This window comes from Oryctolagus cuniculus, chromosome 17 (genome assembly GCF_051225735.1).
Source record: "Oryctolagus cuniculus isolate XC-2025 breed Fujian yellow rabbit chromosome 17, ASM5122573v1, whole genome shotgun sequence".
Lineage (NCBI taxonomy): Eukaryota > Metazoa > Chordata > Mammalia > Lagomorpha > Leporidae > Oryctolagus > Oryctolagus cuniculus.
The window spans coordinates 38,982,458-38,998,734 of record NC_142883.1 but is presented as its reverse complement, the minus strand read 5'-3'; the positions used below and the strand labels follow the sequence as shown (position 1 = coordinate 38,998,734).

The 16,277-nt window shown below is 44.8% G+C and overlaps 1 protein-coding gene across 15 annotated transcripts in view; it reads left to right on the top strand.

Annotated features, from left to right (window-relative positions):
- The first annotated feature begins 9 nt into the window (after positions 1 to 9).
- Positions 10 to 16,277, top strand: part of AP2B1 (adaptor related protein complex 2 subunit beta 1) — a 153,451-nt gene continuing 137,183 nt past the window's right edge. For 4 of the 15 annotated variants that reach the window (XM_002719241.6, XM_008271129.5, XM_070061060.2 and 1 more), the window contains exons 1-3: positions 10 to 147; positions 8,559 to 8,618; positions 16,095 to 16,200. In XM_002719241.6, coding sequence (XP_002719287.1) covers positions 8,582 to 8,618; positions 16,095 to 16,200 — 143 coding nt within the window. In that variant the 5' untranslated portion in view covers positions 10 to 147; positions 8,559 to 8,581. The other 11 variants (XM_070061057.2, XM_008271132.5, XM_070061055.2 and 8 more) reach the window with 7 other exon arrangements.

Here is a 16,277-nt window from a genome sequence, read left to right as displayed (position 1 = left end):
TTCCGGCCCACCATCTTTGTCGCTGGCAAAGTGGGTTTTGCGCAGTGGCTTAGACCTAGAGAAAGAATCGTGACGGGCAGGAAACCATTACAACACCACCCGGGCTGTGCTCTCTGGCTGCTCCCGCCACCCCCGCCCTTGCCTCCGGTGAGTTCAAGGCAGCTGACTCTGGGGTGTGTGTTCCTTAATTGATTGGGGTGGGGGAGAGGGAGGAGATCCACAGGCTGAGTCGAAGGCGAGCGGAGGCGAGGAAATCTTAGGAGCGTGACCGTTGAGGGTGGAGGCAGCCGTCGGGTGTGACCGTTGTGAGGAAAAGGCTTGGAGGAGAGGTCTCCGCCGCGGTGGCTGTGGTGGGCTGAGGGAATCCTCGGGGGTGGCAGCTCAAGGTGCGTGGGGGAGGTCTGTTTCCAAGTCGGGGTTCGCACGGGCCAGAGGCCAGGGGTGTGGCCGGAGGCCGAGGGGAGAACCTTCCTTCTTCCCCCTTCGCCGACGTGCATTGAGAGGCTGGGACGTGTCCAGCGAGCGAAAGGCAAGAGGGATTCCCCCGAAGCTTTGCCCGTTAATGGACACACCTCGCGCGTCTCCGTAACTTGAGGCTGGGGACACCTCTCCCTTATCTCGTAATGGAGGCCTCCCACCTGGAAGCAGAAGAGCCATTCCTGACACTTTTAGGGAAACCTCCGGAATCGGCCCGATGTGAGAGGGGAAGCGGTACATTCTCTGCTCGGATTTTTTTTTTTTTCTTTTCTGGATTTAGCAGGAACAGTCTGGCTTGGGGAAGGCTGCAGACGAAGGCAGAAGTTCAGAAATTGGAACTTCCTGTTATTTTCATACTCTCTGAATCCAAAGATTTTAAGCTGCTGGGTTGTTTTCATAGCAGGGGAGGCCAGGCTGTTCCTGTGCTCGCTCGGCCGCTTCATTATGAAGTGTGGATGTTTCGTAAAACTTTGACCTTTCAGAAAATATGCTTTTTTTTTTAAACTGTCAAACTCCGTTACCACATAGTATTGTGGTTTAAAAGCAAAAGTAAAGAAATACGCTCGGAAAGGCAGAATGACTAAGAAGGAAGGTGGTCTTAATGAGGAACGGTTAGTTCCCGCCCCGTGTAGGTCCGCAGCGTAGCCTCGGGGTGCACTCACACAGTAATAATAGAAGGCAGCAGGTGAAGGAGGTGCAGGTAACACGTTGTAAGGATGACTAAGCCTGGTGGGGCGGTGAGAAGCCTTCGCAGGTAGCTTAGCAGTTGGAAGTCCCCAGGGGAGCAGACAGGCGCCTGTGTTCTGCCAACAGCCTTGCCCACGTTGAGTGGCAAAATGGATGTAAAGCTCACTCGTTCTCTTTGAGTCCGGGACGTTCAGGTCTCTCATCCTTGTTTGTCTTCCCCTAAAAAGGCCCATATTGTGAAGTAGTGTGTCTTAGGTGCTGGTTTGAACCAAGGACAGGTTCTCCATTCCTTCTTCCCTTCCTCCCAGGCTTACATTTTCCGGGCTTATGATATTTCAGTTAAGAATTGGAGGTCAAACTTTGAGCTTTCTTTCTGTGTATTACTGTATTAACTTTGCAGTTTCTTGTATTTAAATAGAAATCACAGGTGATTTTGGCTTTTCCGGGTCTGATAATTTCTTATGAGCCAAATGATACTTAAAGATACTGTAGTCTTTTCACTGTTGTTGAATATTTAATTAGAAATGGAAACAGCACCTCTCCCGTTATTTTTATTAAAAAAAAAAGATTATTGGAATGACCTTTCTGCTTTATAATTCTGTTAATTTGGGCCAGTTTTTCACTTTGAACCTTAAATGTGTGAATCTCAAATTTATGTGAAAAGAAGGGCTTAGTGAGTTCATCAGCTCTAATTTGGCCACCATTTCCCAGAGAGCCGTTTAAAATTAAGATCCTATTAATTTTTTTCTGCCCTTATTTTACCCAAGCTATTAATCTTACGTCAGTCTTTGCCTTTTGGGGAACTGAGGGGAGGAGGGAGGAATAGAAGAGGGACTTTCACAACCTGTATCTGGCAGAAACTAGGCTGTGTTAAATCTAGATACATCATCCTGTGCGGGAGGCCCTCCCCGAAATGCAGGGACATCCCTCTCTGGACTGGGCCAAGTGAGAGTGATTATGCGCTCTGACCCTGGAGCTTTGTTGTTCAACAGTGCCCCTGGGCCGACCCTAAGTCTTCAGAATGTCCAGTGATTTGTCTGATTTAATCTGGTAGAAAGATGATGTGGGCTTAAATTCCATCATGGCTTTGCTTATTTCTGGAGCTCTCCAGAGAAATAGTTTTGTTTTTGTGGCAGGAATTTGACTTTTTAAGGCACATCAGCAAATACTTGCTTGTTTTTTTTTGTTTCTTGAACTCCATCTTGTCTACTTTTCTGTGATGTCCAATGCAGACTTCAGTTTTCACCATCCTGAATTTTAGAGAATCTTGGCTATGTCCATGTTTATCAAATGATTAACTATATCTCATCTAAAACACAACTTTTTTAAGGTGAAATTTGCATAACATAAAATTAATCATTTTATAGTGAACAGTGGCACTTTTGGTACATTCACAGAATGGTGCAACGACCACCTCTTCCCATTTGTTTTTGTTGAGACTGTTTTCATTTTTATTTCTTTTTTAAAATTAATTAATTTATTTTAAAGTCAGAATTACAGAGGGAGAAGGAGAGAGACAGAGAGTGAGATCTTCGATCTGCTTGTTCACTCCTCAAATGGACACAACAGCCAGGGCTGGGCCAGGCTGAAGCCAGGAGCCAGGAGCTTCATCTGAGTCTCCTGCATGGGTGCAGGGGCCCAAGGATTTGAGCCATCCTTCGCTGCCTTTCCAGGCACATTAGCAGGGAGCTGGATCAGAAGTGAAGCAGCCGAGATTGGAATCAGTGCCCATATGGGATGCAGGCACTGCAGGCAGCAGCTTTACCTGTTATGCTACAGAGCCGGCCTCTGTTTTCATTTTTCTTGGAATTTCCTTTGGTTTAAGGCAGGGACCAAGGTACAAGGTATCTGTACCAATGTGGATAAGAGAGTATTTCATTACTACTTAAGGTGTCAGTTAAGTGGTATGTTTCTCCTTTCTCTTTAGAGCAGGGATTCTTAATTTAGGATCTGTGTTAAGAACTTCTAAAGGTACTTGGACTTCTCTTCTCTAAAGGTTCTTGGATTTTGATGGTAGGTACATTGTTCTGTAGTTAAATGTTTAATGCTCACAACGAACAGGAGAGAAATCTATCCCTTCACATTAAAATTTCTTAGAGGAAATCATGAAATGTATGTGCTACTAATAAAGGAATGACTTAAGAATGTGGTGAAAGGGGCCGGCACTGTGGCATAGTAGGTAAAGCCAGTGCCTGCAGTGCCGGCGTCCCATATGGATGCTAATTTGAGACCGGGCTGCTCCACTTCCAATCCAGCTCTCTGCTTTGGCCTGGGAAAGCAGTAGAAGATGGCCCAAGTGCTAGAGGAAGCTCCTGGCTCCTGGCTTTGGATCAGCTCAGCTCCAGCTGTTGCAGCCATTTGGGGAGTGAACCAGCGGATAGAAGACCTCTCTCTCTCTCTGCCTTTGCCTTTGCCTTTCTGTAACTCTTCCTTTCAAATAAATAAGTAAATATTTAAAACAAAAAGTGGTGAAAGTTCCTGTTAAGAATTTAATTGTGTGTATATGTATGAGAGTTTTAGAAAACAACACTTTTGTGTATTTTTTGAAGAAATTATATGGAAATTTCCAGGCAAATTTTGTTTTTAAATTTTAAGCAGGTTTTAAGTTTTAATGATCCCACTGGACTTAGAATGGCATAATAGTAACCTAGGCAGAGCATACTGGACTTGCGCTATGTATAGCCCCCTTGTCAGACTCCTGTATTTTTCTCTTATTGATTTTTCTGTTTATAAGTGTAAATTCATAGATAATACCTTGAGATGTCCTCAAGGGTTTGTGTGAAGGATTTCTTCTTTGGCTGATTCCACATTTAGTTTATATTGTGAATATATTAAATGATGATAGCATTCTTTGAATTTTTGCTAGAAAGGAATTACAAAAACATTGAGTAAGGCAAGCCTGTGTAACAGTTTGATTTTTTTTTTTTTTTTTGACAGGCAGAGTGGACAGTGAGAGAGAGAGAGAGAGAGACAGAGAGAAAGGTCTTCCTTTGCCGTTGGTTCACCCTCCAATGGCCGCCGTGGCCAGCGCGCTGCGGCCGGCGCACCGCTCTGATCCAATGGCAGGAGCCAGGTACTTCTCCTGGTCTCCCATGGGGTGCAGGGCCCAAGGACTTGGGCCATCCTTCACTGCACTCCCTGGCCACAGCAGAGAGCTAACCTGGAAGAGGAGCAACCGGGACTAGAACCTGGTGTGCCGGTGCCGCAAAGTGGAGGATTAGCCTAGTGAGCCGCGGCGCCGGCGTACAGTTTGATCTTTAATTATGACAAATATTAAAACAAATTTATGTATAATGATATTTGATAGTTCTGGGTTACTCTTTTTTTTTAACAAGGTAATTCAGTGAAATTCTTTTTTTTTTTTTTAAAGATTTATTTAATTTATTTGAAAGACAGAGTTCAGAGAGAGTTAGAGACAGAGAGAGAGGTCTTCCATCTGCTGATTCACTCCCCAAATGGCTACAATGACTGGAGCTGGACTGATCCGAAGCCAGAAGCCAGGAGCTTTTTCCTGGTCTCCCTTGTGGGTTCAGGGGCACAAACAGTTGGGTCATCTCCCACTGCTTTCCTAGCCACATTAGCAGGGATCTGGATCAGAAGTGGAGCAGCTTGTACTTGAACTGGCACCCATGTGGGATGCCAGCGCTGTAGGCCAAGATTTTAACCTGCTGCATCATAGCACCACCCCTGAAATTCTAGTTTGATTAAAAGAACTGTTAGGATCATGACAATAAATAGGAAGTAGCTGTTGGAAAGATAGCAAATGAGTGTAATTTCTGTTAGATTTTACAAATAGCACATTTTAGGGATCAGATTTGGATCAGGCTTGTTTCATTATTTTAGGTTTATTTGACTTTTTTCCCTTTTTTCTTTAATTATATTGATTTGTTTAGTGCATAGGTCATTTGTCCCAGATCTGTATTTAGTATTGTTTGCCAAATGTGTTTTGCTAAACTGCCAAATATATCATCACTCATGTTGTATTGACTTGATAGTAATGAACAGGTACTGGGATGCCTTGTCTTGAAATTGCAGTGAGTATTGTTAATGATGCTCCTTGGAGAAGATAGTCATTTTTGAGTGCAGAAGGAATATTATTATTTTAAAAAGATTTATTTACTTTTTTATGAGAAAGGCAGAGTGAGAGAGAGAGGGCGAAACAGAGAGAGGTTGAGAGATCTTCTATCTGCTGGTTCACTCCCCAGAATGCCACAACAACCGGAGGAGAGCTGGTCCGAAGCCAGGAGGCACGAGCTTTTTCTGAGTCTCCGACGTGCGTGCAGAGACCCAAGGACTTGGGCCATCCTCTGCTGCTTTCTCAGGCACATTAGCAGGGAGCTGGATCAGAAGTAGAGCATCGGCCGGCGCCGCGGCTCACTAGGCTAATCCTCCGCCTAGCGGCGCCGGCACACCGGGTTCTAGTCCCGGTCGGGGCGCCGGATTCTGTCCCGGTTGCCCCTCTTCCAGGCCAGCCCTCTGCTGTGGCCAGGGAGTGCAGTGGAGGATGGCCCAGGTGCTTGGGCCCTGCACCCCATGGGAGACCAGGAAAAGCACCTGGCTCCTGGCTCCTGCCATCGGATCAGCGCGGTGTGCCGGCCGCAGCGCGCTGGCCGCGGCGGCCATTGGAGGGTGAACCAACGGCAAAGGAAGACCTTTCTCTCTGTCTCTCTCTCTCACTGTCCACTCTGCCTGTCAAAAAAAAAAAAAAAAAAAAAAAAAAAAAAAAAAAAAAAAGAAGTAGAGCATCAGGGTCTTGAACCGGTACCCATATGGGATGCTATAGCCGCAGGTGGTGGCTTCACCTGCTGTGCCACCGCACTGGCCCTAGCAGATCTGTCCCTTTCTGACTCTCCCTTTCTCTGTCTCTGTAACTCTGTGTTTCAAATAAATAAATCTTTAATTTTTTTTTTTTTAATATAGTTAAAGAACTCAAGCAGATTGGACAGGGTCCTAGAGTTACTCAAGTCAGAAAGCATTGCCTCATTATTTTGGGAGAATATACCCAGTCTGCTGTTGTTGTTTTACAAGGGTACTTCAAAAATGATATGGAAAATGGAATTAAAAGATAAGTTTATTTTAGTGCAAAAAATTCTGAAATGCGTGCATACAAGGGGTCTTAAAATATTCATGAGAAATATGTTTGATAAAAAAACTATGCATAGATTTCAAAAGTTTTTTCTGTCAAAGTAAACCTTTTTTTTAAAAAAAAAATTTATATAATTGGCAGGTAGAGTTTGCAGACAGTGAGAGAGAGAGACAGAGAGAAAGGTCTTCCTTCTGTTGGTTCACTCCCCAAATGGCTGCAATGGCCGGAGCTACGCCAATCCGAAGCCAGGAGCCAGGAGTTTCTTCCTGGTCTCCCTTGCGGGTGCAGGGGCCCAAGGACCTGGGCCATCCTCCACCTCTATCCCAGGCCATAGCAGAGAGCTGGACTGGAAGAGGAGCAACTGGGACTAGAACTGTCGCCCATATGGGATGCCGGCTCCACAGGCGGAGGATTAACCTAGTGTGCCACGGCACCGGCCCCCAAAGTAAACCTTTTAACTCTCTTCCCACTAGCTTTTTGAACTCCCTTCCTAGTAGTGGGATTAATTCTCCTGGAATTGAGATGGAAGACGTACAATTGAGGCTGAAATCTGTGGCCTTTCTTTCTTTCTTTCCTTTCTTCTTTCTTTCTTTGACAGAGTTATAGACAGTGAGAGAGAGAGACAGAGAGAAAGGTCTTCTTTCCGTTGGTTCACTCCCCAAATGGCCATCACGGCTGATGCTGTGCTGATCTGAAGCCAGGAGCCAGGTGCCTCCTCTTGGTCTCCAATGCAGGTGCAGGGCCCAAGCACTTAGGCCATCCTCCACTGCCTTCCCAGGCCACAGCAGAGAGCTGGACTGGAAGAGGGGTAGCCGGGTCTAGAACCTGGCACCCATATGGGATGCCAGTGCTGTAGGCAGAGGCTTAACAAAAATGAGCCATGGTGCTGGCCCTCTTTCCTTGTTTTTAAAGATTTGTTTGTGTACTTGAAAGAGTTACACAGAGTGATGGAGAAGCAGAGAGAGAGAGAGAGAGAGAGAGAGAGAGAGTGTCTTCCATCCACTGGTTCACTCCCCAGGTGGCCATAACATCCAAAGCTGATCTGAAGCCAGTTGTTTCCTCCAGGTCTCCCACACAGGTGCAGGGGCCCAAAGACTTGGGCCATCTTCTACTCTTTCCCAGGCCACAACAGAGAGCTGGATCAGAAGTGGAGCAGCTGGGTCTCAAACTGGCACCCATATGGGAAGTTGGTGCTGTAGGTGGTGGCTTTACCCACTACACCACAGCGCCAGCCCCTGAAGTTTCAACACAAGTACTGATTGTCTTGTGTGCTCAATATGACACAACAATGACCTCAGTCTTTTGCCTGATTTTTGAGTGTAAACTGATGCTTTTTTGTTATTTAGGAATACAATTGGGCTGGATGTAGATTGGTGGAAATATGAAAAAACAGCTCTTAAAAAATCCGTGTGTAAAGTGTGTTTGCCTCTGTAGATATTTCAAAGCTACTTGCAGTATTGAATAGGTAGGAAGAATTATTTGCCCTTTGACCTTGTGCTGCTTTGGAATTTGTGCTTTGGAATGACTTCTTTTTGAGGCAGGGCGATAACCAGATTTTCCTAGATAAGAAAGTAATGGTGAATGCTTTCAAAATAAACTTTTCCATACTTCTAATGCTGGAGTACTGATTGAAGATGTATGAACAGAAAGGTCTCTCTTTAGCTCTTAATGGCTCTTAGGAGATCTTGTGGATAAAATCACAAAATCCTAACAGGTTCAGAATAGGTTATTACCCTATGTCATTTGGCCCTTGGACTACCTCTAGTAGCTTTTGAGGCAGGAATTACATTTTTTTTTTTTTTTTTTTTGACAGGCAGAGTGGACAGTGAGAGAGAGAGAGACAGAGAGAAAGGTCTTCCTTTTGCCGTTGGTTCACCCTCCAATGGCCACCACGGCCGGCGCGCTGCGGCCGGCGCACCGCGCTGATCCGATGGCAGGAGCCAGGAGCCAGGTGCTTTTCCTGGTCTCCCATGGGGTGCAGGGCCCAAGCACCTGGGCCATCCTCCACTGCACTCCCTGGCCATAGCAGAGAGCTGGCCTGGAAGAGGGGCAACCGGGACAGAATCCGGCGCCCCAACCGGGACTAGAACCCGGTGTGCCGGCGCCGCTAGGCGGAGGATTAGCCTAGTGAGCCGCGGCGCCGGCCAGGAATTACATTTTTAATTTTCTTTGCATCCCTTGAATCTGCAGTGTTGGTGATAAGGAATAGGATGCTCATTTTTGAATGCAGAAATTCTTAAATCTTAATGTTCTTGCCTTGCTGGATGTGTATAACCTGGGTAAAGGAATTCTTTTCCTCTTTCTGTAGGTACACATTAAAGATCCAAAATCATGACTGACTCCAAGTACTTTACAACCAATAAAAAAGGTAAGTAGAGAATCTGATCAGATCTTTGGGATTATTTTCAAAAGTTGTGGTATAAGACCGTCCCAAGTAGAATGTACCTGACCTCTTCAGACATATGTGTTGTGCATAGTCTCATTCGGAATCTACTTTTACAGATGAGTATGTTTGAATAAGTTTTATTAAAGTAGAGATTTTGGGCTGGCATCTTGGCATAGCAGATAAAGCCACCACCTGCGAAGCTGGCATCCCATATCAGGGCCAGTTCGTGTCCAGGCTGCTCCACTTCTGATCTAGCTTATTGGTGGCCTAGAAAAGGCAGTGGAAGATGGCCCAGGTATTTGGGCCCCTGCCACCCATGTGGCAGAGGAACCATTTCTTATTGAAGGAGACTAAAGAGACATGACAGTAAGTATAATGCAGAACCCTGAACTGTATCCTTGCTCAGAAGTGAGAAGTCTGTGGGGCCGGCACTGTGGCATAGCAGGTAAAGCTGCCACCTGCAGTGCTGGCATCTCATATGGGTGCTGGTTCGAGTCCTGGCTGTTCCACTTCTGATCCAGCTCTCTGCTTTGGCCTGGAAAGCAGTAGAAGATGGCCCAAGATCTTGGGCCCCTGTACCCATGTGGGAGACCCAGAGGAAGCTCCTGGCTCCTGGCTTGTGATCGGCACACCTGTGGCTGTTGTGGCCATCTGGAGAGTGAATCAGTAGATGGAACACCTCTGTCTGTCTCTGCCTCTGCCTCTCTGTAACTGTTCCTTTCAAATAAATAAATAAATCTTTGAAAAAAAAAATAAGAAATGAGAAGTGTAGGAGTATGAGTAGGCTGGGAACCAAGTCAGTATTTGAAAGGGTATTGAGATCTTTAAATAAGGTTTGTGGATTAAATTATGATGTATCCATGTTAGACTGCCTGATTTTGACCCTTTTATTATGGTTCTATAAAATAATTTCCTCACCCTTACAAAACATACACTGACATATAAGGGATCTTGTAAAAGTTGATGGAAAATGTATGTTGTGAAAAAACTGCATGAGTTTAAAACATGTATGCATCAAAACATCTTTTAATTCCATTTTCCTGAATGAGAGAGAGATCTTGCATCTGCTGTTCACTTCCCAAATGCCTGCAACAGCTGGGGCTGGGTCAGGCCAAAGCCAAGAACTCCATCTGGGTCTCCCACATGGGTGGCAGAAGCCCAAGCATTTGGGCCATCATTTGCTGCATTCCCAACATGTTAGCAGGAAGTTGGATGGGAGGAAGAATTTGAACCCGTGGTCCAGTATGGGATGTAGGCATTGCAAATGGTGGCTTTAACCCCCTTCCCATGAACTTTTTTTTTTTTTTTAAAGATTTATTTATTTATTTGAAAGTCAGAGTTACACAGAGAGAGGAGAGGCAGAGAGAAAGAGAGAGAGAGAGGGAGAGAGAGAAGTCTTCCATCCGCTGGTTCACTCCCCAGATGGTTGCAATGGCGGAACTACGCCAATCTGAAGCCAGGAGCAAGGAGCTTCTTCCGGGTCTCCCTCACGAGTGCAGGGGCCCAAGGACTTGGGCCATCTTCTACTGCTTTCCCAGGCCATAGCAGAGAGCTGGATTGGAAGAGGAGCAGCTGGGACTAGAACCGGTGCCCATATGGGATGCCAGCGCTTCAGGCCAGGGCGTTAACCCACTGTGCCACAGCGCTGGCCCCCCCATGAGCTTGATGTCTGCAACTCACTGCTAAATGGAGCTGGGAAATGATAATGTAAGTGTGGCAAAACGTTGACAATTGGGGAATCTGCTTGAAATTACTTTAAAAAAGTTAATAGCAGAGAGAGTACACTGTAGGGGCCTGGAATAAACTAGGAAGCACCACAACATTTTCCAGAAAACTAGAGCTATCTGTCTTTTCTGTCATTTGGAGTTAAGTATTGGTAAATAAATTCTTTTAAAATTCAGAAAACGCCTGAGTGAGTTGCTTAATTATATCTACTACTAGTCAGTGGTTTTCTTTTGTTTTAAAGATTTTATTTATTTAAGTGAGAGACAGATTTACAGAGACAGGGAGAGACAGACAGAAAGGTCTTCTATCCACTGGTTTGCTCCAAATGGCCACAACTGTGGCTGATCCGAAGCTAGGAGCTGGGAGCTGCCTCCATGTCTCCCACAAGTGTGCAGGGGTGCTTGCGCATCTCCCACTGCTTTCCCAGGCCATCAGCAGAGAGTTGGATCAGAAGAGGAGCAGCCAGGACACTAACTGGCCTGTATGCAATGCCAGTGTTGCAGGCAGAGGCTTGGCCTACTACACCATGGTGCCAGCCCCAGCCAGTGGTTTTCAGCCTTGGCTGCACATTGGAATTACCCAGGGAACTTTAGAACAATATTGATGCTGGGTTGCAACCCCAGATAATCTGATTGTGATAGTCTGGGGTATGATCTGGGTGTGGGTTTTAAAAACTCCCCATGTGTGGGCATTTGACACAGGGGTCAAATGCTTGGAATGCCTGCACCCTGTATTGGAATAACTGCTTTAAATCCTGGTTCTTCTGCTTCTGATCCAGATTCCTGCTAATGTGTACCCTGAGAGGCAGCAGATGATGGCTGGGTCCCATGCTACTCAGATGGGAGACCTGGATTGAGTTTCAGATTCCTGGGTTCAGCCTGTCCCATCTATGGCTGTTGCAGGCATTTGGGAAATAAAGCAGTGGTTGGAAGAGCTTTTTCCGTTTGTCTCTCAGTCTCTTTCACATAACGTGAAAATAAGTAAGTGGAAACTTAGGGAAAAGCTAGCTCCCCAGATTACTGTAATGTGTAGCCAAGGTTTAAGAACCATTGCAAGCTTCTAGCAATGCCTGATGAATTTGATTTTGGGAAGGAGGAGGTTAAAAAAGATAAGAATTTATTGTTATAGTACATAATCATAAATAAGAAATTTTGCTTTTCCTGGTGACTCTTTTTTGGTTCCACCAAACTTTCTCCCCCCTACCTGTAACTTTTACCTCATATTAGCCCCTTGTCATTTATTTTCAGCTTTTTCGGATTTTGTTATCTTTTGGAAATCTATTTGCTTTTTCCTTTTGTTTCAACTTGTGTGTTTTTCTGACCAGCATATTGTCTGTAATGACATAAAGGGATATAATTTAAAAACTCTGCTAGTTCTTCAAATTTTATCTTGTAACTTTTTTATTTGGGCATTTATGGAAGTTTGAGAATTACAACTGAATCACTGCCGGATAAATGCCATAGTTTAAAAATAAATGGATAGATTGTGTTCTTTTGCTTCCTGCAACGCCTACCAGAACTGCCACTGGAGAACATATTCTTTAAATGTATGCTGTTGAAATTGGAATAATTTCAGTTACATCCTGTTTTGATCCTGCAGCTCCTGCTGCTATTCACAATTCAGAATTTCTGATACCCTGCTGTTTGTCCTTTGCGTTCTCAGAAGTAGTGATGAAAACCCTAAGAAGTAGATTTGGCAACACAGGACTTGTTGAAGAGAACCACTCTTTAAAAGGGGTCAGCTTTTCTGGCTATGCTGTTTTTTGCAGCTGTAGCTTAAATAAACTAGTGATTTTGTAACAGTTTGTCTTGTTGACAATGGATATTGATGAAACAGACTTTTTTAGTGCCTAACTTCTTTGTCTTCCTAGTTTCATCCATCCCAGGTAGGGGCTTCATGAGAATGGAATGGAGAGCCATTTCCACTGTTTCTGTATTAGAGAATGAATAAGATTGGCTTAAAAGGAATGTTAAGAGCCGTCTTGCGGGGCCAGCATTGTGCAATAGCAGGTAAAGCTGCTGCCTGGGACACCGGCATCCTCTCTGGGCACTGGGTGGAGTCCTGATTGCTCCACTTCCAGTTGAGCTCCCTACTAACGCACCTGGGAAAGCTACAGAGGATGACCCAAGAGTTTAGGCACCTGTACCCATGTGGGAGACCCAGAAGAAGCATCTGGCTTTGGTCAGGACCAGCCCCAACCATTGTGGCCATTTGGGGAGTAAACCAGTAGGTGGATGACCTCTCTGTCTCTTCCTCTCTCTCTCTAACTGTGCCTTTCAAATAAATAAAAAAAATCTTAAAAAAAAAAAAAAAAAAAAGAAACTGTTGAAGGTGGAGGAAAATGATAAGTATTTTAAACAGGTTTAAGCATATAGATGGGAGGTTGTGGTTTTCTTGGCTCAGTGATACAATTTTTTTCCTTCCTTTTTAAACTGAATGAGGATTGTTAACTTTTTTTTTTTTTTAAAGATGTGTTTTATTGATTTGAAAGGCAGAGTTAAAGAGAGGCAGAGGCAGAGAGAGACAGAGAGAGGTCTTTGATCCTCTGGCTTACTCTCCAAATGGCCACAATGGCTGGAGCTGAGCTGATCTGAAGCCAGGAATCAGGAGTTTTCTCTGGGTCTCCCACGGGTGCAGGGGCCCAAGGACTTGGGCCATCTTCCACTGCTTTCCTAGGCCACAGCAGAGAGCTGGATTGGAAATGGAGAAGCTGGGCCTTGAACTGGCGCCTATATAGAATGCTGGCACTGTAGGCAGCGGCTTTTACCGGTTTTGCCACCGTGCTGGCTCCATTAACCTTTTTTTATTATGGCCCCAACCTCCTGAAGATAGGTGAGTCTGGAGACCAGGCCTTAAAGTAGTAGTGACAGTCCTTGACATTTTACACTTAAGGGCCTGAGCGATTAGTCATTAGTCATTAGTCATTAGATACACCATTAGAGATAACTCTTTTTTTTTATGATTTTTTATTTATTTGAAAGGTAAAGTTATAGAGGGGAAGAAGGAGAGACAGAGATCTTGCATCCATTGGTTCACTCCCCAAATGGCCACAATGATGGGGCCTGTGCCAGGCTGAAGCCAAGAGCCGGAAGCTTCTCTCATCTCCCACGTAGGTACAGGGGCCCAGGGACTTGAGCCATCTTCTGCTGCTTTCCCAGGCCATTAGCAGGAAGCTGGATCAGAAGTAGAGCGGCCACCACGACTCAAACTGGTGCCCATTTGGGATGCTAGCACTGCAGGCTGTGGTTTAACCTGCTGCACTTACAGTACTGGCTCCTATGTCTCTCTCTCTCTTAACAATTTATTGTGGCACAGAGGGCTAAGTCATCTCCTGGGACATCCACATCCCATATCAAAATGCTTAGGCTGAGGTCCACCTCTACTTCTGATCCAGCTTCCTGCTAAATGTGCACCCTCCGAGGCAGCAATGATGCCTCCAGTACTTGGGTCCCTGCTATCCACATGGGAAACCAGATGAAGTTCTGGGCTCCTGACTTCAGCATGGCCTGCCCTGGCTGTTGTGAGCATTTGGGGAATAAACCAACAGATGGAAAATCTCTAGCTCTCCTTCTCTCTCTTTCTGTGGCTCTGCCTTTCAAGTAGGTGAAAGTAAATACATTTTAAAAACAAGTAATAGGGGCCAGTGGCACTCTGGCACAGTAGGTTAATCCTCCACCTGTGGTGCTAGCATCCCATATGGGTGCCAGTTCTAGTCCTGGCTGCTCTTCTTCCGGTCCAACTTTCTACTGTGGCCTGGGAAAGTAGTAGCCCCTGTGTGAGAGACCCAGAAGAAGCTTCTGGCTTCTGGCTTTGGATCGGCTCAGCTCCAGCCATTGCAGCCATTTGGGGAGTGGATGGAAGACCCTTCTCTCACTCTCTCCCTCTCACTGTCTATAACTCAACCTCTCAAATAAATAAATAAAATCTTAAAAAAAAAACAAAAAACAGGTAATAAACACCTACTTTAAGAGACAGAGCTCCTATCTGCTGCTTGACTCCCTGAATGCACACAGTGAGGGGATTTGGCAAGGCCCAAGCTGGGAGCCAAGAATTCAATCTGGGTCTCCCATGTGGGTGGTTGGAATCCAATTACTTGAGCTATTACCATTGCCTTACAGATCTGCATTAGTAAGGAAGCTAGAGTCAGGAGCTGGAGCTGATATCAGAATATGGAGTGCCATATGATATCACCATATACTAATTAATAAATTCCCAATATTAATAAGCCTGTGTGGGTTCTTGCCTAATATTCAGAGAAGAATTTTGAATACCAGTATAAATGAATGAGGCAGCATGATACATTTTAAGCTTTTATTCAGTGAGAAAGATTCATGGGAGAGTGAGGGCCCAGTCTATGAGAGAGATAGATCTAGATTCATATCGAGTACCAGGAGCCAGCCATGTGGAGGAGCATGAAAGCCAGGAAGCATGAAGGCCACGTGCCCTGGAGGCACAGGGCACCATGGGCCCACACTGCAAAAAGCTGTGGTGTGCCCAGCCTTTTAATCCACTACAAAAGGGGAGTGTTAGTTAACCTGATTGACCAGTGGTCACACAGGTGTGATCAGGTAGGGGCATGAGATCACACAGGGGCGCGGTCTTCCAGCTCACAAACCTAATCAATTTTATTCTGTGTATCTGCCTATATCAGAGGCAGATTTCAAACCCAGGTACTTTCATATGGGATGTGTCTTAACTGCCAGGCTAAACACTTATCCCTTGAAATAACTGGTTTGTACCATTCTTGAATCTTCATGATTGTTCTTGTTAGATTAATTGAATAGAGTGGATCCTTAGGCCCATTAGCTTATTCGAGTTAATAAGAGTAGAGGAGTGATTCTCAACCCTGATTGTCCATTTGATCACTTGGGGGCACTTATAAAGATCTGCATGTGAGCATTCTTGGCATTGCAATGTTTTTGGTTCAGAGTGCAGCCTGAACATCGTTAGTTTTAAATACTTATCAGGTAGTATTAGTGTGTGCCACTGATGCTGGCCTTTGAGCTTCATTTCTTTTTCTGTAAGTTGGAATTGAGTAGATGAGATGATATATGAGGTTTTTTCTGTTTTGAAATTACTATTTTTTTTTTTTACGATTTTTGTTTGTTTATTTGAAAGGCAGAGTTAAGTAGGGTGGGAGAGACAGAGAGAGAGATTCCATTCTCTGGTTTCCTCCCCAGATGGCTGTAGTAGTCAGTGCTGAGCCAGAAGTTTCATCAAGGTCTCCCCAAACACTTGGGCCATCTTCCACTGCTTTTCCCAGGCTATTAGCAGGGAGTGGATCAGAAGTTGAGCAGCTGGGACACGAACTGGAACCCATTTGGGATGTGGTGGTACAGGCAGCAGCTTTACCTGTTGTGCCACAATACCAGCCCCTTAAACTACTGATTTCTAAGCTGTTTTACCTACATTTATTTTTCTTCTCAGCACCTTAAAATCCTCATGGGAAATCATATCATATAATATTCTGTATCTGAGATTTGCTTTCTCTTTCAGGTCTGGATTGTACCTTTCTCACTGGTCACAATTTAGAAGCTTTTAAAATTTACTGGTGTTATCATTATCAGTAATTTAGCTATTATCCTAGGGCTTTGAATTTTACATGTCCTGTAATGTTTTAATGATCTTATTTTAGTTGCTATCCTATTGTTCTTCTGTTTAATTACATAGTGCATTCTCCTGTTCTAGTTCTGTGGTTCTGGGACCTTACCCATTTGTTCCCATCTTTTTTAGGAGAAATCTTTGAATTAAAAGCTGAACTCAACAATGAGAAGAAAGAAAAGAGGAAAGAGGCTGTGAAGAAGGTGATTGCCGCTATGACCGTGGGGAAGGATGTTAGGTAAAAGTCATCATTTCTGCTGTTGGTCACTTAGTGGCCTTTCCTGCTTTGTCTTTAAAACTGTTATAGAACCGATG